The sequence below is a fragment of the Pogonomyrmex barbatus genome, unplaced genomic scaffold (genome assembly GCF_055798465.1).
Source record: "Pogonomyrmex barbatus isolate J1 unplaced genomic scaffold, ASM5579846v1 scaffold11, whole genome shotgun sequence".
In the NCBI taxonomy this organism is placed as follows: Eukaryota; Metazoa; Arthropoda; class Insecta; order Hymenoptera; family Formicidae; genus Pogonomyrmex; species Pogonomyrmex barbatus.
This window is the reverse complement of record NW_028297107.1, coordinates 7978624-8001225: the sequence shown is the minus strand read 5'-3', so window position 1 is coordinate 8001225 and position 22602 is coordinate 7978624. Positions and strand designations below refer to the sequence as shown.

At 38.1% G+C, this 22602-nt stretch overlaps 1 protein-coding gene across 1 annotated transcript; it reads right to left on the bottom strand.

Moving 5' to 3' along the window:
- Window positions 1–15906: 15906 nt before the first annotated feature.
- On the bottom strand, window positions 15907–16998 carry LOC148937792 (uncharacterized). The gene is made up of 4 exons (XM_089071207.1): window positions 16985–16998; window positions 16576–16647; window positions 16245–16506; window positions 15907–15963 (listed from the first exon to the last, which is right to left on the bottom strand). The coding sequence occupies exons 1-4, from the start codon at window positions 16996–16998 to the stop codon at window positions 15907–15909; spliced, it is 405 nt and encodes a 134-aa protein (XP_088927333.1).
- Window positions 16999–22602: the final 5604 nt, after the last annotated feature.

The following is a 22602-nucleotide window of genomic DNA, read 5'->3' as shown; positions in this document are numbered from 1 at the left end:
TCACGCTTAAAGAGAATAAGCGTGTAAAAAATCTTGTCCATAGCAGACATCACGCTTAAAGAGGATAAGCGTGTAAAAAAATTTTATCCATAGCAGACATCACGCTTAAAGAGAATAAGCGTGTAAAAAATCTTGTCTATAGCAGACATCACGCTTAAAGAGGATAAGCGTGTAAAAAATCTTGTCCATAGCAAACATCACGCTTAAAGAGAATAAGCGAGTAAAAAATTTTGTTTGCGGGAGATATTATGAGAAAAAAAAAGCAAATTTGTATCAGTAATATGTATGCGTATAGTTATACATAACACACACACACACACACACACACACACACACACACACACACACACACACACACACCACACACACACACACCACACACACACACACACACCACACACACACACACCACACACACACACCACACACACACACACCACACACACACACACACACACACACACACACACACACACACACACACACACACACAAGGAAATGTAAAAAATCAATTTTGCAATATTAAAAAATTAATTTTTAATATTACAATAATTAAATTATTTAAATTATTTTTTATTAATAATTTAAATAAATAATTTTTTACATTTCCCTCCTGACAGAAGAGACCACCACCTTCTCGCGATTTCCGTCGAGCAACAATACGTTTATATTTATATACGTTTTATATTTATAAAATTTATATTTATAAAATAAGTACAATAAAAGTACAAGGAATACAATATACAATATACGCTAAGTTTTTAATAATTATATCTAAATATCTTTATAAGACCACAATAAATTTTTTTTAATATAATAATTACTTTTTGCAAATAAAAAGCGTATATATTGGCAAAGAGCATATTGGATTTTTGTATTTACAAATTTTTATTTTTATTTATGTATGAAAAAAATATATTGTAATAATGTTATTAACTTAATAAAATAAATGTATAAAGTGTAAAAATAATCGACAATGGCATCGCGCCTCGCATAATTAATTCGTGTCATGTCATGAGACGCCAGCTTCAAATCAGCGGTACAGCGTTTCTCGAGAAAGAAGAAGACAGCAGTTGTCGTACTCCTTCTCTACCGTTCGAAGCTGGCCGAAGCGCGGAGCGTACACGGACGAGCGCTCGTGCTAGTGTGTGTGCCAGCCTATCCCCTCTACGTGCTGCAGCGTGGCTGCAATCGTACATGAAATGGCATCCCTGCTCCGACACTTGTGTTCGCGCCGTCAAGCTACAAGCATCTAACTCGTGCAAGTCTCAGTCTCAAGATCTCCGATTTCGTAATTCAACTCCTAGTTTTAATTCAATTTCTAGCTATAATTCCTAATTAAGTCGATTTTATAATATTAGCATCTCAGTGTATTTGTGAACCGATTAACCCGCGAATGTAATTTGACTTATTTTTGAATATATTAGTATTAAATATAGCCTACCATGTGTTCATTTTATTTCCGTGCCTTAAATCACGCGTATTAGTGATTGGAAGTGTTCGCGAGGTTCGTGAGGCTTCACGCGAGATAAATAAATAAATTCCTAAACTACATAGCGTTGATTAAAACAAGAACACGGAGCGTCTCCTGGAGCAGGTGTTGTGCGTCCACTTACCACGACGGAGACTCGAAATTCTTGGTCGCGATAAATACCATCGTTCCTACGCGAAGTCAAAACGCAACGCGTATTGGCTCGCTGCCGAACGATAATCATTGTTTTACCTCCGTCAATATTTGAATAATTCGAAGCCTCACACGAATGCCGAAAGGCAGGAAGAATCGTGGCGGTCGCAAGACCTTCATCCGGCATCTCGAGTACGACCTCCACGTGGCAACGAGGTAATTGGCAGGGAAGCAGAATTTGACGGAGAGTACGAACTCCTAGTGCATGATAAGCTCTGAAGTGGACGGCCAGCCCCGCCAGCACCCGCCTCCTCGACGTGCGATCTCCAATTCCGACCTCGGATCTCACTCGAGGAATATCTATCGTCGATCATCTTAAGTCACGGTAGGTGAACCGATTTGATAAACTAAATGCAATTTCCTCTGACCCACATGTAAGAAGGCCCGCCGCGCATATCCGCGATAATCCCATTAAACGATATATTAAAATTGCATGCCACGTGCATATTCCACTGCAACGCTTCTTCTTAACAAAAGAATTCGTTGCGTAAGCAAACGTGATTTGCCGTTATTGCACAAAGGATAGGAAAGACGACCCGACCGGAAGGGTTTTATGACCGATCCCTTTTTTTTTTTTGAGTAGAGTTTTACCTAAGTGTAGCGATTTCACTCGAGGAATGCACGTTCCAGTGCTCGTTTCTAACTTCTTTGAGAATACACTGAAATATCCGAAATATTATTTAGCATCATGTGCGGACGCACTTCACATTTACTGGAATCTTTGATTAATAATCGTGATGTGCCTCCCTCGAGCTAATTTAGCACGCGGCTCACGCACCCATCCAGCCGCCGCTTTTCATTATCGCGTCAATTCAGTGTGTTGCATCACCGCTTTCGGTTACCGCCGCGTAGATGACTCAACCGCTAGATGTTTACCCAACAGCGCGGAAATTCTCTGCTATCGTTGCAAAGAATTAATACCTAAGGGCACGCTTACATACCGTTTCGCTCTCATTCTTTCAAATTCGGGTACACCGAACCCGTGGACTTCTGCGAATGTTGTTACGCCCCTCTCTCTATCATCCGCGGGATAGAACATTGCGACGAATGTACCGAAATATATATAGCCGCCCTACAAGTCCTTGAGAAAGAGGGGGAAATAATCAAGAACGCTGAGGGACGATACTACGTCGACGAATCAAACTCCGCACCCGACGTGATTATTTCGCGGCGACTGTTAAACTTTTCTCTGTCATTATTCCAACGCGAAGAATAAAAACCAGTTGAGGATATCCAACTCTCTACTCCGATCCAATCGATTCGTTGCTGGCGATTTACCGCTCGATCGCTGGCAGCGTTGCCAACCGGCAGACGTGTCCCCCTTGTCCGGTGCTACGCGGCGTACCGCTTCCGCAGACCGTCGCCACCCGTGACGTAACAGTAGTATTGCACTTACATGCAATTTTATTCTTTTCCACTCTCATGCGCCCATTCGAAAGGATATTGACCATAATGATTACTCTACCGAGAAATCTTTATGCGTATCATTTCTTTTTTATGTTAAGTATTTTGTGTTTTAATTTTGTATTTTGTTCGTTCATATTAATTAATTAAATGTTTAATAATAAATCAATTTACTCATTCGTAATTTAACCCTCTCGTCACGCTCATTCCCGCCCGCTTTCGGGGACCGCATATGGTCCTATTCCAGGCAAAAAAGATTAAATTCTCTTGCCTAAATCAACGGACGTATGTCACGCAGTTGGAGTCATAGCGTCTTTTTCAAGACGTTGACTCGTATCGGCTGATCTGTACGATGCGTTCGACTCGCAGGCACGCTCCAAAGTGGTCACCTGCGAGAGGATATTCGATGCGTCCTTCCTTACCCCATCCCTTCAACATTTAAATAATAATTCCGGGGTCTGGACAATAACAATTTGTTTTAAAGATTACTTATTTGAAAATGTAAACCTACCAGACAAGAGCTGAATAATTTCTGGAGGCGCCTCCTCCTCCAATTCCTGCGTTAATTCAATACGTGCCCTTCCTAAAAGCATTTAATATTTTAACCTTAGAAAATTGCAAAAAATTACATTTTTAATATTACTTTTGTCTAGTTTTTTAGTGATATTACTTACGCACTGGTCCTGCTTCTGGTTCTTCCTCCGCGCGTCGCCTCCGAAGAGAATATACTAACGCAGTGACTCTTTAACGAACATTTCCTTCTACAATTTATTATTAAAAATTAGCTAAACCGAGTTCATTATTCGAATTACTTATAGAAATAATAGAACGGTGCTTATCATTATGGAAATGTGAGAGAAGATTTTGGATGTGTCCACCCACATCCTCCTCCTCATGTCCAAATGCACGTTGCGTTTCGATTATTTCTCCGGCAATCCGCGTGTCGGCACCAAAGTATCCTAATTGATACAGTATCCCCAATATTGTATCGAAATATTAGCACGAAAAACATGAAAAGCAGGTAGTTAGCATCGAGCAAAACATTGGATATTTTAGATAAAAATTTCTCCACGTTTATGCGAGTATCCAGCATCGATGCTAACTTTACGCTTTTTCTGATAATTTCACTTCCCATTTTTTCGCGCCTTTATTCGCAAACAAAATAACTCCGAACACAAACTTTTAAAACTCGCGTAATGAAACCGAAGTGAAGCACGAAAGAATTCAACTCAGAAATTTTAGATAGCGCAAGACGCACTATTTATAGGGAAAAATTCTACCTTTTCCGTACGGAAAAAGAGACTTATAAAAAATTATAGAATTATTCTGTAGTTTCAAGAAGAAAGGGAAGGTAAGAATGTTATTTCATAGCCTAAGTAATAAATAATTTTTTCTTAAAAATTTGTATTCCTTGTATTTAGACTTGACTCTTTTTCCGAATTCACCTTTTTTATTTACTAACGTATAAACGGCGCCAGATATATGTTACGTCTATATGAATAGTTATTTAAATTTGAGGAAAGTTCTTGCTTCTTCAAATTTAACATTTATAAAATATTTCTTACTTGTAATTCTATTGTATATTTTGATAATTTCTTCTTCTTGAAATAGTTATTGTATGATTTTTTCGATGATTTTTTTTTAATTTTCTCATGTAATACTCAAGCATCTTCGAACGTGATTGAACCTAATTCCAATATTCCCTTTATTCAAGAAAATTCTTTCCTTGAAAAAAGAGCAGCGTCAAATTATAACTTACTCAAATGTTCAATAATTTATTTATTTAAAATTTTTCTCATCTAACATCCAAGATACACGCGTGTTCGAACATGATCGAACCTGTATAATAATTCTGTTATTCGAGAAAAGTTTATCCTTGAAAAAGAGCAGAGACAAAGTGAAGAGATGTATTTCTTCTAGAAGCTTCGGTTTGTATATTATTTATAAAATGTACTTTTTTTTCGAAGGGAAGGAGAGATATATATAAGTAGGTATTGCTGTACATATCGGTACATTGCTTCACTCGAATATCGACATTCGAAGCGTCCACTTCGAAAATATCCCTCCAAGTTTTCGTTTGTTAAAAGTGAATATTTATTCAAAATTCTCTCGTCAAGTAATATGGCCGGATAACAAGAAGCTGCGAATTCCGCTAAACTAGAAAATATTCGCAAGACATTCAAGAAATTCTGTGCAAAATGTGCAACAAAATTTGTTGCTTTCTACGACGTACCCTATCAATACCTCTCATACGAAGAAATTACACGTGGGATTACAATTATCTAAGGAGAGTATCTTCGAGTCGTCAAATGGAGTGGTAATTCTGCAAAAGGAATCAGTAGGTATACTACATCGATTCTAACCAGGAGCTCCGAGAGGATGCGGGTGTGCAGGGAGAAACGGAGGACGTGGGGGAAAGGGGAGGGGGAAGTCAGAGGCAGCGGTCCTTTGAGTCGTGGGGGGGGGGTAGATAAGATAGTATAATAGAATTCGGTGATATAAACAAGTGGATAAAGAAGTAGATAAACAAGTGGATAATAAAAGTTATAAACAAATAGATAAACAAATAGAAAATCTCGAAGGACATGACGCCACGGGGGGAGGGGAGAAGTAGCAAGGTGAAGGCGATATAAACAAATAGACAAAAAAAAAGGTAAATAATGAAGAAGATATAAAGAAATTGGGCGTGTGGACATGACGTCAGAGGGCTCACTGCCACCATCGCCGCCGGCGCCGCCGCCGCTGTCGCCGCCGCCGTCGCTGCCGCCGCCGTCGCCGCCACTGCCGCCGAGTAAAAAATAAAAAAAGAAAAAATTAAAAAAGATTCATCAGGTTGAGATTATATAGAAGAGTAATAAAAAAAATGTCATTTAAAAATACACATACAAAAAGAAATGTCACAATCCAAGAAAAAATGTCACTTAAAAATATACACAAAAAGAAATGTTTAACAAGCCAAGAAATAATTTTATACCCCCCTCCGGATTACCCACAGAAGGGGGACTTCATTAACATCCCGCGGAATTAAGCCGCGGGGGGACTTCATCCGCATCCTCGAAATTATTCGCTGGAACTTCAGAATAATTTCTGAATAATTTTTCTCCTCCTCCTCCTCCTCCTCCTCTTCCTCCTCATCCTCCGCCGAAGTCAATGAACTAATAAGTTCAACAATTCTACTGATCATGGCAGTTGCACAATATCAACGAGAAGGTTGTTGTCAACAAAATAGCTATACTGTTCCTCCATATTTATCACGAAAGTACCGTCGTTATACTCTGCGTGGATAATATTCATCCACATGTGTATAAAGTCAAAGCGCACCTGGGTCGCAAAATTATTTAAAAACTCTTAAAAATTGCTATCGCTATCATCATCGCCATTATTCTCGTCGGGAAGTATGGACACTTCATCATTATCTAACACATTGAGCGATTCGCACACAGGCGATTCTTCACACACAAAATTATGCCGGATGATGGCATTGCGTTTCATAATTGCCAATATGCCGCTACAAGACTCATTGCATGAGATTGAACGTTTAGAAAACAAAGATAAAAAGTATGCGCGACTAAACACTATAGATAAAATAAGAAAGAGATGAGAGAAAAATAGAAGATATACGTATATAATAGAGAGAGAGCATAACGAAAAGAGAAGATGACAAATATATGAGAACATAGCGATGCCACTTTTTTTCAGGAAGTGGAAATATATATATATATATATATATATATATATATACTAATATATATATATATATATATATATATATACTTCATTATATTTTATAATATATAAAATATTATAACTAACTTTCTTATCAATATGGACAGGAGTGGAGCATCGTTATAAGTATCAATCAATGAGATACTTTGCGTTTTTGTATGCAATCACGTTTTTTGTATTCACGTCAGCTTTCTCTCTCACATTTGATTCCATCTATTGTGATCCTGCATATATATATGATGATGACTCATAGTTTTTTAAATCTTTTTTATATAGGGGTAATACTCCAAAAAAATGTCGTTGTGTTACAATGGCGAGAACTTTCAAGATATCGAGTCGTTGTCAACAATGTGGTACGAGATTAATCGACGATGATGAGATGTGCTGGTATTATCCACTCACAATTAACATCTTCTCCACTACGGAATGTGACGGCTTATTCACCAATGAACGTGACAGATTATTTTTTAAGAAGACATTACACCCCGACTCCCAACAATCTAAAGAGACACAGCCTTCGATTCCCACTTCAATTTTGAATTTCACTCAAAATATTTTTAGAGGCATGTGTATGTCATCACTACCGAGGAATCGCGTACAACTTATTAATATTATAGAATCCTCTATGCAAAGGACAAACCGATCGAAATCATTAGACAACAGGAGTACATGATAAACTTCCATGAAAGCGGTTATAATGTATTCAATGATGATGATGATGATGAATTGTTCTTTGTAATCATCGAAAATATTATAGAAAATGTGGTACTGTTTCGTCAGCCGCGTATGAAAAAGAAAAAAAAAGAAGAGAGCAGCTCGGTATCAATTAATTAATCAATGAATCAATCCAGTAATTAATCAATTAATTAATCAATCAATTCATCAATTAATTAATCAATCAATTAATCAATTATTAAATATTTGTATCAAATAAATCATATAAAAAACAAGAAAAATGAATAAAAAAAGTTTTCACTTTTTTAAATCGTGATTCAATTTCTTTGTTATCTGCATGACCGACATACTGACATTCCTGCCCGACGCGCGATGAGTCACCTCGGCAAGATAAACTTCTCGGCGTTATATAATAAGAAGCGGTACGTCGATCGTAGAATATTATTAACGCAAGGGAAAGAAATAAAAAAAAACATAATTCGTATATTATATTTATATTTATTTATTTTATTCATGATTATCTCATCACCAATTAAACAATTTAAATACATTTTGTAAAGCGCAATTAGTATAGTGATATCCGCATCGCATAATATTATCAGCGTTCAGATTGTTTAGAGAATCTACATCTTCGTAATCAGCATCCAGAGTTTCGACACACGCATTGTACATGCGCTCTCCCTCATCGTCCAAAAGTAAATTCCACAATTTCCACATTGTCGTTTTTCGTGTCCCTTGACATATACAACAGTATCATCGTCGTTGTTGTCATTATCTTTCGTTCAGTGCACAGCCTTTGTAATCAAACTTTTAGCTCTGCTGTATGGAATCGTTCCATCGTCCATGGTGATAACATATCACCCAGCATACGCGAGACTTGTCGGCACTTGCGAGGAAATGCCATGGTATAGGCTTGTGAAAATGTAGTGAGAGAGAATGGTCCGTTCTCTGAGAGCAGCAAACTCCTTTACAACAAACTGTCTTCCAACGAGAAAACCTTGCAGGTCCACAAAAATTGGCACGACCATGACGAGCAATTTTTCGAGACTGCAGTCGATTTCGATGTATCGTAGATTTTATTGTCTCTATACCAGCGATGCTCTTAGGTGATCTTACGTACATTGATCAACGGATTGTTCTGAATCACACAATCATATATAATGAGACAGTACGCGGTGGTATTCATCGGTACTGTCTTCTCCTTAGTCTCAAATTCCAATCTCACGCCTACGGTTGCGCTCTTGATCGATTCGTTTTGTCGAGAACAATCGATGATTATGAATGGACCGTTATGTAGAAAAGACGTGACGGTGAGACTCGGCTCGAGATACTCGTATCCGTAGTAACCCATGCAGAAACGCGCGTACATTTCATACAATACGGACCATCTGTTTTTGTCAAAATTCAGATTCATATCGTCGTACGATTTATAATGTGTACGTTTGAAGATTCAAGACGTATGAGTGTAACATCGTTCATCATGCAAACTCGGACCGTTAACGGTCCGACGCTTATAAAATTGTCTTTGTAATTATTTCGTAGCAATTTGTAGATATTCCATTGCTGCTCATGGAGTCTTTTCCATGTTTCGAGAGACAGTATCAACTCCTGTCCTCGATGATCTCCTAGGGCGATCTCCACGTAGCTCGGTGGACCAACATTGATTCCAATTTTCAAAAACTTGAAGCCCGTAGCCGTCAGGTTGTAATGCCTGCTTAGTAAGCGCATCGCGCGAGGCTCCACCGAAATGCTGTGTAACAGAAATTAAGTACATAATATTGCGTAATATTGCAAAAAGAAAAAAGAAAATGTCGAACTTACGCGTTACGTTCCTTCTTCGTTTCATCATCGTACAGTGCACTGCTTCCTTTGGCGGAGTATATTGCGTGGATCGTTTGTACAAACGAATGATGGAGAAGCGGAGTACATTGCGTATGATTCGTTCGTACAAACGAATGACGGAGGACTGATCGCACCCACGTAAATTTTGACATGGCAGAGCGTTAATCCCTCCATCTCTTTTGAAAGATGGAGTGGACAAAAAATCCAATGACCTCGCTGAACGGCAACACTGTATTATAGTAGTATTTCGTGAATAGGCATATTATAGTGGCCAAGAAAAAGACAAAGGATCGTACAATTGCAGATAGCATATCGAAAACGAGTTTACTGTTATGACCATAAACAGAAAGAAGTGACCATAAACAGAAAGAAAACAAAGGATTGCGTCATTATCAATTAATTGTAAAATTTTTATTTCAAGAAAAAACTTAATTAGCTATAAAAAATATGTAAAGTGCCATTTAAAAAAAAAATGTGAATAAAAAGTTTCACGCGTAAATCATAACGCAATTTCTTTGTCATTGATGAGTCAATCGAACGTTATATTGAAAAAATGTATAGAATTGTTGAAATATTAAGTAATCATCAACGTAATAGCGGGGAAAAGGAATAAAAGAAAACATATTATATATATATATATATATATATATATATATGTTATATATGTTTATTTAAGATTAATGCCTGTTACCTGCCCAATTAAACAATTAACCAATTAAACAATTTAAATACATTTTGTAACACGCAATTAGTATAATGATATCCACATCGTATAGAAATTATCAGCATCTGGATTATTCAAAAAATCCGATCAAGTAATCTGTATCCAGAGTCTCGATGTATATGCGCTCTCGCTCATCGTTCAGAAGCAAGTTCCGCAACCATTTTTGTTTTTCGTGTCCCTTGACATATATGACAGCATCGTCATAGTCGTCATCGTCATCATCTTCTTTCGTACCATGCACAGCTTTCGTAATCAAACTCTTAGCTTCGCTGTACGGAATCGTTCCGTCGTTCCATCGCAGTTTATGCTGGATGATGACGACAGCGTGCGCGAGACTTGTCGGCATTTGCCAGGAAATGCCATGGTATAGGGCTTGCGAAAATGTAATGAGAGAGAACGGTCCGTTCTTTGAGAACAGCAAACTCTTTTACGACAAACTATCCTTCAACGAGGAAACCTTGCAGGTCTACGAAAGTTGGCACAGACATGATTGTTGTCGAGAAGAAGACTGCAAATACATCGATTTCGATGTATCGTAGATTTTATTATCTCTCTATTTCATATACCAGCGATGCTCTTAGGTAATTTTGCGTACAACATTGGTCAATGAGTTGTACTGAACCACGCGATCGTGTATAATGAGATAGTACGCGGTGGTATTCATCGGTACGTTCTTCTTAGTCTCAAATTCCAATCTCCACGGTTGCACTCTTGACCGATTCGTTTTGTCGAGAACAATCGATGATTACGAATGGACCATTACGTAGAAAAGATGTGAGGGTAAGATTTGGATCGAGATATTCGTATCCGTAGCCCTTGCAGAAACGCGCGTATGTTTCGTACAACACAGACTATCTGTTTTTCGAAATCCAGATTCATATCGTCATACGGATAACATTCTGAGTTCAGATAGAGTTTCACATTGGTCAAGTTGCAGTCGTCAAATCGGCTTGTGTCTTCGGCCATAACGTTCTTTTGGCCTGTTTGCAAAGCAAAGATGACATATCGCCGCTTCTCGAGCTGAGTAGCGGTCTTGATGGCCCACGAATGCTTGGTTGTACGCTGTAACAGCGGAAACTCGTACAGATCCCACGAGCGAAAAGCCATGCTCAAATATCGTCCGCTCTCCAAAGTGCGCAGCATCGATAGTTTTATTATCTCGTTCAATAATACGTGCGGCATTCATCATTGTATCTTGAATAAGTCAATCACGGGATCCAACGTCGAATTTCCCATAAGGCAATTGTTGTCGTTACGCAATCGTATTAAGATCAACTCGTGAGCATTGATTACCACGCGTCTGTAATCCTCGCAGAATCCCAACAGTGCGTAAAGAGATACGCAAAAGTTAAAATATCCATCCGCGTTAGTACGCGCCTCCCAGCCAGCATTTCTCAGAATCACGCTCCTCTCGGATGACATTGTTACATAGCATTTGAGCGTGTTAGTTATGCCCACGTTTCTGTTACGATCAATCTCCACACCATCGAGTTCATATCAAATTTCATCGAATATGAACGCGACAAAATTATTTCCCAACATCACATCAGATCCTTCGACTTTGTTCTTCGTTAGTTTTCCCTCGACATATAGAAAGCTTTCGTACGGCAATGTGTACAGATCCTATTGCTGTATGGGTATTTTTATCTTATCGCTGTTGTATTGGCGAACGTTGTTTTGGCGAACGGGTTGTATGTATGAGTCTCAATCTTAACGATGCGATCGTCGAAGATTGGCTCGTTTTCGATGTTAGGATGTCAGTCATCTCACAAGTTGCGCATCGCGAATCCTAAAGCTTGTAAAAGCGTTTAACGTTCGACGCGTTGAGTTTTTTCCTCTTCTTGATGCAGCCGGATGAGCGAGTATTTTCGATCGGTGTTTTCTTTGTAAAAGATGCGTTATCTCTCTGCGCGTGCTTCGTTTCGTTCAACACGAGCATCCCAAATATCGCACTCGCGTTATCGCTGTCGCCGTCGTACATGCAATCCGACAGTGATCTCTTCTCCTCTGAATCGAGCAATCGTTCGTTCTGGTCAACAATGCGTATCGTTAGCTCCGTAATGCTCTGTACGATGACTGGCAAGTAAATGATGATGTGCATCGGCCTTTCTGATATTTTATATCCTGGTGACATGCTCGGCGAAAATTCATGTATCGTGTGCACATTTTTGTCGTTGCTGTACGTGCCCGCGGTCACGTTGCATTCTACACGGATAATGTTTACGTTCATTATGTTGATTGACATGTCCGATTTATGCAACCTTCATACACTTCGACAAGAAACCAAGCAGCGATTCAATGTTATTGAACTTGTTAAAGTTTATTCTGTAGTCACATTTGATCTCACCTCATCTCGTGTTGTAATTTGCGCGGAGCACTATCGGATATTCTCCAATCTCGTCATCGCCGCGCGCGGTGTCATCGGCGTTACCATCGGACGTGTCGCGTCGCATTTCCGTAAAATCTCACTTTTCAAAAATTCATTTATTGCTTGCAGTTCGTACGACCCCTCGCTGCCGCGTCTCGTGTCAGATTACAACGCGCGCAAACATCGCACTATTGGCATGCGATCCATTGACGTAACTCCCGCGATTGTTAAAAAACTCTTGGGCACGGTGTACAGCACGATAAAGATCGCAGATCCGCCAAAATTTAAAGTAGGTGATTCAGTACGCGTGAGCAAGTATAAAACAGCTTTCGAAAAAGGTTATACGTCAAATTGATCTTGAAGTGTTTAAAATCACTAAAGTACAGCGTACTAATCCCGTAACCTATCTACTCGAAAACTATCGCGGAGAATTCGTCGCTGGTGCGTTCTACAAGCACAAGTTGCATCGCGCGACTCATCCGGACATGTATCTCGTGGAGAAAATACTGCGGAAAGGAGACAAGATTTACATCAAGTGGCTGAGATTCGATGAGTCACATAATTCTTGGATACACAAAAATAATGTGATTTAATTCATTTATTATAAACAAATATAAAAATATTTATATAAATGTATACAAAAAATTTTAAATTCATTTATTGTAAAAACAAATAAAAAAATATTTATATAAAAAATATATACAATAAGTCATTTTTTCTTCCATTACATTTTCGTAAAGAAACTGTACATAACTATGATGAAACTTAAGATAATATATAAAATGTATAAAACTACGGGAAATACGTACATATGTATATATAAACTACAAGAAATACATACATATGTATATACATACATACATACATACATACATACATACATACATACATACATACATACATACATACATACATACATACATACATACATACATACATACATACATACATACATACATACATACATACATACATACATACATACATACATACATACATACATACATACATACATACATACATACATACATACATACATACATACATACATACATACATACATACATACATACATACATACATACATACATACATACATACATACATACATACATACATACATACATACATACATACATACATACATACATACATACATACATACATACATACATACATACATACATACATACACACATACATACATATATACATACATACATATATATACACACACACACACACATACATACATACATACATACATACATACATACATACATACATATATATATACACACACACATACATATATACATATATACATACATACATACATACATATATACGTACATATATATGTACATATGTACATACATACATACCCAACAAGCACAGTTATATAACGTCAACATTTTCACAATGAAACCGAAAGTAACACCGTTATATTGAATGTACGTTACATGTAACGTCCATGTTAGTTATAATTTCCCACTCACCTAACATTGCAGTTATGGTACATCAATATAACATGTGACTAAAATGGAACATAACTGTTATATAACATCAACATAACTTTGTTACATGATTACATTGCTATAATGTAACGTTACTTACAAACCTAAAATTTAATTTTTACACATACAAAGCCCAAGAAAGATCTTTGAATTAATTTAAAGCAAAATTAAAGAAAAGATTTTAAAATATATCTTATGAATCTTTCTTTTTATTTTGCTTTAAATTAATTCAAAGATCTTTCTGGGATTGGTACGTGAAAAAAGGACATTTGCGCGCGTGGATAAAGAAATAAATAAAATTCATTATTTTTATTATAATTGCAATAATTTTATTCTTTTTATATAACATTTGTATTTGATTTAACGCTTAATTAAAACTAATTTAATTTAATTATACACATTTGACTGAAATTTAAACACGACATTTAAGTTAAATTTAATTAAACATTTCATTAAAAGCTTTTCTATCTAATTCTGACGAAAATATAACTTTACATAATTATATTTTTATAACAAAAAAAATATCACATTCTGTACGTCATATATTAACATAAGATCACATTTTTATAAATATAGTAAATGGTATAATTTGCACGCTAACTGAAAAATATTTAATACACAAAATATTTTAAATATTTAAAGTACTTAATATTTATACTTAAATATTATACTTAAATATTTAAAATACTTTACGGCAATAACATGATTATCATATGGACGTCAAAAGGAGATAAACTCATGCTTTCTGGAGAACTGAGGCTAGTATAGATTCTATTTGCAAAAAAAACATAGTCCCAGCACCCACTAGTCGAATCTCAATCAATGTGGAGTCTGTCTTCGGAAGAACACAATCTCAGCGTCCACTAATCTAAACTATAGATGTTAATCTTTCTAGAGTTAAAATCTGCACTAGTTTAAATCTTTCAGAGAATATAAATATCTTCTTATAATATCCACTAAACACAAGAAATAAAATAAATAAAAAAAAGAACAAATTTTTCTAATATTAAAATCGTCTGATGGATTTTGTGCCGGTCAGTTCTGAAGATCGGACAAAGTTTGACAATGAAGGTGCGTGGATGTTATCGAGAAATACGCATCAGCGATTATCAACAAAGTTTAATACACAGACATTATCATTATCCATACATGAGCGATCGCGACTAAGACAATAGTTTTTATATTGATATCAGGCAGCGGAGATGCGTATAGAACGTGACGACCTACGTCCTATAATAGTGGACTTCACACTATAACGTCGAGTCAATTTACATAAATATATATATATACTGTCGCGTTCGCGGCGTTACTTCCCGTGATCGCGATACTCGGCGGAGCGCTCTCGGAAAAGAAGAACACTGTTTTAGGAAAGACTCGCTCTTTATTAAACCAACGGTACAGAAACGCGTCCGGCCACCGCGGAATCTAGCCGTGAAATCTGTAAAACAGTCGGAGAACGACGCGTTGCCAAGGGCCGATCCTCTATTCAAACTCTTATCGATTGATATTGATATTCATTGATTTTTTTAGCAGCGCCGAACGGAATACCGCACGGCCGCAACACTGCCCTCCTCTTCATAAAATTGTCGTCCCGACAATTCTTCCTCTTTCAAGAACTTCCTCTTGGAAAAGACTTCTGGGCTCCTGGCGACTTCCTGCCCTACCCTGGGCTGCTGCCTCAGGTTACCGGGCGCCGCTATTTCCAATCCCAGTCTTCTCTACTCTTCAGAAGAATCTTGTTCTTGAAATTCTCGCGCGTTTCACTCTTGACTCTTCGTCTTGAGCTTTGCGCACTTCTCTCTTCTATTTTTCGGGCAAAGTGGGGGTAATCGTCGTGAACCCTTACGTCTTTCTAAAAGACACACTAAACCTCGGCATTCGCCTATCGTCCCCCGGAAAAACCACGACTCAGAAAACCGGGGGCGAGGCAGCCTTCTTTTCAGTTTGAAGCACGAGCTTGAAGATCTTACTTGGTGCTCAGGCTCGAGGGTCTCCCCACGACGCTTCTCACGACGGAAGGAAGCTTAAAGAAAAATAAAACAGAACACAGTAACTCAAAACAATTAACAAGAAATAAAAGTAACGTCGAAATTGGAAAACCGGGCCCCGAAAACCTCTTTTTAAATTCTTCCCTTTCTCTATACGGAGCTAACCTGTCGGCATGCACAACCTTTTCCGACCACCTGAACGAGAAATACAGAAAACTACATCACTAATTTTCTTAATTATCTCAAAAGGTCCCTCCCAATCGTTCTGTAGTTTGGGAGACCTACCCTTCTTACGATGAGGATTAAATAATCAAACCTTCTGTCCTTCCTCAAAAACGGGATGCCTAGCATTTCGATCATAGCGGCACTTGATCTTCAAAGACCTTGATTCTAATCTCTCTCTTACTCTCTGATGAATTTCATCCAGCTTCTGCCGCAAATTCCGAACGTACTCCTCCGCTGACTCGGAAAAACCATAACTGGGAGGAGTACCTCTTAGCAAATCCATCGGCAAGGTAAGATCTCTTCCACAAAACAATTCTGAAGGAGTTACGCCTGTAGCTTCATGTTTAGAGGTCCTATAGGCAAGAAGAAACATGGGAATCCAACGATCCTTTTGATTCTCTTCAACAAATTTTGACAAATACTGTAGAATTGTCTGATGTTGTCTTTCAACTTGACCATCAGACTGAGGATGAAGAGCGGTCGTCCTCGTTTTCCTAATTCCCAAAATTCTCATCAATTTTTGAAAGAGCTGTGATTCAAAATTCCTTCCCTGATCAGTATGAAGTTCCAACGGGACCCCATATCTAGAAACAACCTGATTAACAAAAATTTCTGCTACCGTAGTAGCTCTCATATTTTTCAAAGGAAAAGCCTCTACCCATTTAGTAAAACAATCAACAACAACTAGGAGATACTTGTTGCCTGAAGAAGAAACAGGTAACGGGCCTAAAATATCCATCTGAATCCTCTCAAAAGGAGCTCCCGAATTAAAGATTTGCAAAGGAAATTTCCCCTTATCTGCAGCTCCCCTCTTCGCAATACAAATCTTACAGGTTCTGCACCATTCCTCAACATCCTTCTTACAGGTTGCCCAATAGAAACGTTTCCGGATCTTTTCCAGCGTTTTATTGACCCCGAAATGCCCTCCAGAAGGAGTATCATGAGCTTCTTCTAAAATCTGCTTCACTTTGCTTCGCGGGACCATCAACTGAAGAAAACTGTTTTTCAAATTAGGAACCTCCCATCTCTTATGCAAAATCCCATTTTGGACTTCCAAGGCATGCCATTGATGCCAATAGATCTTGGCTGACAATACTTTCGAAGAAACTTCCTCCCAAGAAGGTCGCAAATCATTTTCTTTGGCAAGTAAAAACATTGCCAGTTCCTGATCCTCTATTTGAGTCCTTCACCAATCTTCAGAAGAATCCTCATGCAAAACAATACGAGCAACTACTTTATCCTCTAAAAGCCCTCTCTGAACTTCCACTTTAGAACAGAATCTACATTTTTCTTCTACACAAGGGCGTCTTGAAAGACCATCGGCATTACCGTGTATAATCCCCTTTCGATGAGCAACATCAAAATCGTATTGTTGTAACCTTTCCATCCAGCGAGCCAATTGTCCCTCCAAGTCTTTGAAGGACATCAACCATCTCAAAGAAGCATGATCAGTTCGAATAGAGAAACTCTTTCCGTACAAATAATGATGAAAATGTTTCATCGAATCTACCAAAGCTAATAACTCTCTTCTTGTTGTGCAATAATTCCGCTCAGGTTTGTTCAAAACCCGACTATAATAAGCAATGACCCTCTCATAGTCGTCCTGAACTTGTGAAAGTACCCCCCTATTCCAAAACCTGAAGCATCCGTATCCAAAATCATCTTTCCTTCCCCCTTCGGAAAGAAGAGGTGCAGATGTTAATGCCTGTTTTAACCTCAAAAATGCTTCTTGACATTGCTCAATCCATTCAAATTTAGTCAAATTCTCAGTTAACTTAAATAGAGGCTTCGCAATTGAAGAAAATCCTTTAACAAACTTCCGATAATAAGAGCAAAATCCAAGAAAACTTCGGACCTGTTTCTTATTCTGAGGAATTGGCCACTCAGTGACCGCTTCAGTCTTCTCAGGATCCCGGCAGAAGAAACAACATGACCCAAATATTTTACTTGTCTCCTAAATAAATCACATTTCTTTGGGTTAACACTAAGTTTCGCAGCACGAAATCTCAGAAGAACCTCTCTTAAATTCTTTTTCATTTTCTCAAAGGTTTTGCCAAATACTATCACATCATCTAAATAAACCAGGCAAATTTTCGAAAGTAAACCCCGAAGCACCCGTTCCATAAGACGTTTCAAAAGTAGCCGGGGCATTACACAGACCAAAAGGCATTGCAACAAATTGCCAAAGTCCATTCCCCACAGAAAAAGCAGTCTTTTCCCTATCTTCAGGACGAATTTTCAGTTGCCAATAACCACTTTTCAAATCCAGAGTAGAAAACCAGGCATTTCCCGATAACTGATCAAGAAGATCGTCAACCCTTGGTAGCGGATAAGAATCTTTTTTCGTAACCGCATTCAATTTCCGAAAATCAATGCAAAATCTAAGAGATCCATCTTTCTTCTTTACCAAAACTGCTGGAGAAACCCAAGGGCTTGAAGATTCTTCAATTACTCCTTGTTCTTTCATGTCCTCCATAATTTTTTCAACTTCTGAACGCATATGAATTGGAATTCTCCTAGGAGCCTGTTTGATAGGACAAGAATCCATTAATTCAATTTTATGTTGAAGAACTTCACACTTTCCTGCAACAGCTTGCTCCGAAAACACGTCACGAAATTCTCGCAACAATGTAGCGAAAACTATTCTCTGATCTTCCTCCAACTCTCGGGAATTATTATTAAAGAATTCTTCCAACTCCGCGGGCATAACTTCGTCCTCTTGCTTAATCCGACGACAAAAATCTTCCCTATGACCTCCACGGAGAAAAGATTCTATAACAGTTTGCATCCCTATTCGTGAAAAGAAATCCGCGCCCAAAATACAATCCTCTCCAATATCGGCAACGAAAATCGGTAACTTTAAATTAAATCTCCCTAACTTTATCTTAGCAAATATTTTAAAACTGATCGGGACTCTTTCCCCCGTAGAATATCTCAAATTTTCTTCCTTAGCTGAAAAACGCTTCCCTTTTCTCCCTATAAATTTACTACTCACCAAGGTCACATCGGAGCCCGTATCCAATTTAAAAAAACAATCTTTCCCATTAAGAGAGCCTTGAAAAACAAAATTTCCTGATTTTTCACACCCTCTCTCAAAACGCCTACAAACACCTGGGGCATTTCTTCCATTTGTCGAGCCCGCCCCTGTAAGTTCGACAAAACTTATTTTCCCTGCTGTGAAACAGAAAGTGATGGACACTCGGAACGGAAGTGCCCTTGTTTTCCGCACTGCCAACATTCCTTTTTCTCTTGAATTTTAAAATTCTTCTTTTTCTTAAAATTTAATCCCCTCGTTCCAAGAGATTCTACTTTGAACCCGTTCAAATCAGGATTGCTCTTATAATTCGAGCAATCTTTAACCTCCTTAAAATTAAAATTTCTCCGCTCTTTTAAACAATTCTCCCTAATAATTTTAATAGCCAAAGCTCTTTCTACCGCGGCCCTCAAAGATGTTAACCCTTCTAGCTGCAATGTCTGTTTAACATTCACATCAGACAATGCAACTACAAATTGAGAACAAGCAATTTTGTCACGAACTCCAGGAGAACATTCAGGATAAGCTAATCGAGATAAACGCTTGATATCCGAGCCTAATGCAGCTAAATCTTCTCCGAATTTCTGTTTTCGATTCGTAAATTGATAATAATAATTTTGCGAGGATAAATTTTCTCCAAAATGTAGCTCTAAACGCGCGACCAAATTTTCAAATTGAGAGTTCTCAAAATCCGTGCCCCCTTCCAAAATCGCACGCGCTTTTCCTCGGAGACATGACGCTAATACGACAGCCTTCTCCGCGTTTCCCAAATTATTCGCCCGCGCAATTAAATTAAATTGCGTAAGATATTCGCGCAACGGAACACTACCGTCGTAAATATCGGGCTTAAGTTTCAAGTCGGAATTAAAATTTGAAAAAGGAAATGACTGGTCTGATATCGGACGTTGCGAAATCTCTTCCTGCGGACCGGGCATTGAAAATGTTTCCGTCTCTCGACGAGCGCGCTCCTCCCTCAAAGAGCGAAGCTCCTCCAGTGTTAAGCGAAGAATCTCCTCCAAGTTCGGAGACGCCTCCGGCCCTTCCGCTCGAGTACAGGCCCTTTTTCTCGCAGAGATCACTCTCCGACTTTTCGCCTCTTCCTGTCCAGTCCCCGTCTTCTGTTTGTCGCTCCGCCATTATCTCTCTTTCACACACACACACGAATCGAAAAATTCGATCCCGGACGAGCCCCCAAAATTGTCGCGTTCGCGGCGTTACTTCCCGTGATCGCGATACTCGGCGGAGCGCTCTCGGAAAAGAAGAACACTGTTTTAGGAAAGACTCGCTCTTTATTAAACCAACGGTACAGAAACGCGTCCGGCCACCGCGGAATCTGGCCGTGAAATCTGTAAAACAGTCGGAGAACGACGCGTTGCCAAGGGCCGATCCTTTATTCAAACTCTTATCGATTGATATTGATTATTTTTTTAGCAGCGCCGAACGGAATACCGCACGGTCGCAACACTACATAAGCGATTGATTCCGACCTTCGCCAATGGAGAGAAAGACAGGGAGAGCAGCAACGAATCCGATCTTCCGCGCATCCGATCCAGGGCCAACTCCTCATCTCGTACACCGGCAAAACGGGAGATGCGGCCTCCGGTTAAGCCTCGTCACCAGCCAGGTCACCTCCCAGCGCTGACCTCTTCCCCTCAGCGTCCGCAGGAACCTCCGATATTATGCCAGAACCGGCCTCTCATTTCTCCTCACGTAACGCTTCCCTTTTTTGATCCTCTCGTCACCAAATCTCAGGGTTCGGACTCGTCTGGTCTCTAACTCCGAAATCTCCTCTCTGTTCACCGAAATCTCTCCCTCCTTCATTATTTTCCTCCTCTCCATCCAATTCTCTCTCTCTCCATCTCGTCAGTTGTTGTCACATATAAATGTACTTAATATTCTACACCTGAACTTATTCTATTTATTTTTAATATCGCTACGATCGCTACAATTTCGTAGCGCTTTATTTTCGTGATTTCGCAACGCTTCTCTCGATTCGGTTCGATAAACTTTATGCCGTACTTATGGGCATACTATTATATCTATATAGTACAATAAATGAGGGACGAATCCCTTCCGTACTCGTCACTTACATAACTTGTTGTGTAAGATAATAAAAAAAGACTGTTACGAATACACGCAATATCAAGCAAATTACGATATAAACCAACGCTTATAAAACATAGAAAATGTTCTTAAAAAATGAATCAAATTCCATCATTGCAAACCATAGTCTTATTGTCTAATATGTTTAGAAATTGAAAACTAAAAAAGACGGAATAAAGTTTATTGTAGTAAATCAAAAATTTTAGACAGAAAATGCGAAACTAAAAATGTAATAGCTGATAGAAACATTTATCACTTATCTCCTAATGAAAATAACATCACATTAATTTTTTTACTTGTAGCAAATTGCATAAGTTCCATATTAACCTACAATACAAATACAATTGTTTTTTTGAATATTTTAAAAGCACATGATGCTTATCATGTGGACGTCAAAAGGAGATGTATTCATGTTCTCTGGAAAACCGAAGCTACTGTAGATTCTATCTGCAAAAAATCCCAGCACCTGGTCGAGTCTCGATCAATGCGAACTCTGTCCTCGAAAGAGAACAATCCCAGCACCCACTGATCGAGCCTCGATCTATGCGGTTTCTGTTGTCGAAAGAGAATAGTCCCAGCATCACTGGTTTAAATTATGGATGTTGGTAATATTTTTTAGAGATAGAATCAGCGGTAGTTTCAATCTTCCAAAGAACATGAATATATCTCCTTTTATTGTCTGCTAAACACATAAAATGAATAAAGAAAAAAACAAGTTTTTTACAATAAAAACCTAACAGATTTCATTGCGTTTTATTTTCGCAATTTCACAATGCTTCTCTCAGTTTGGTTCGATAAACTTTATTAAACTTTATTTATAAGTCTATAATAAACGAGGGAATTCTGTCATCTTCGCCACTTATACATTTCTAATAAACTTTTACAAACAAATGTGCCATGAACTATTCCATGAAAGATTCGAAATAATTTCCAAATTAATGATTTAAAAATAATGAGTTATTAGAAGTATGTGACGTATATTGCTAAACATAGAAACAACATTTTTTACTATTACATTAATTTCATACATTATTCTCTTTTGTTTCCAACGTTTCGCAGAGTAACAATGTGCTCGCTACTTATATGTGACTTATTGCAGATGATCAACTGAGAATGTTACAAATGCACGCAAATTTCATCATTGTAAACAATAGTATTATTGTCTAATATAAATAGTAATTAAAAAAGACGGAATAAAGTTTATCGTGGTACATCAAAAGTTTGAAAAAGGAAATATCAATCTAAAAATGCGATAGCTTATGAAAATATTTACTATTTATCCCTTAGGAGTAATATAGTATATTAACTTTAT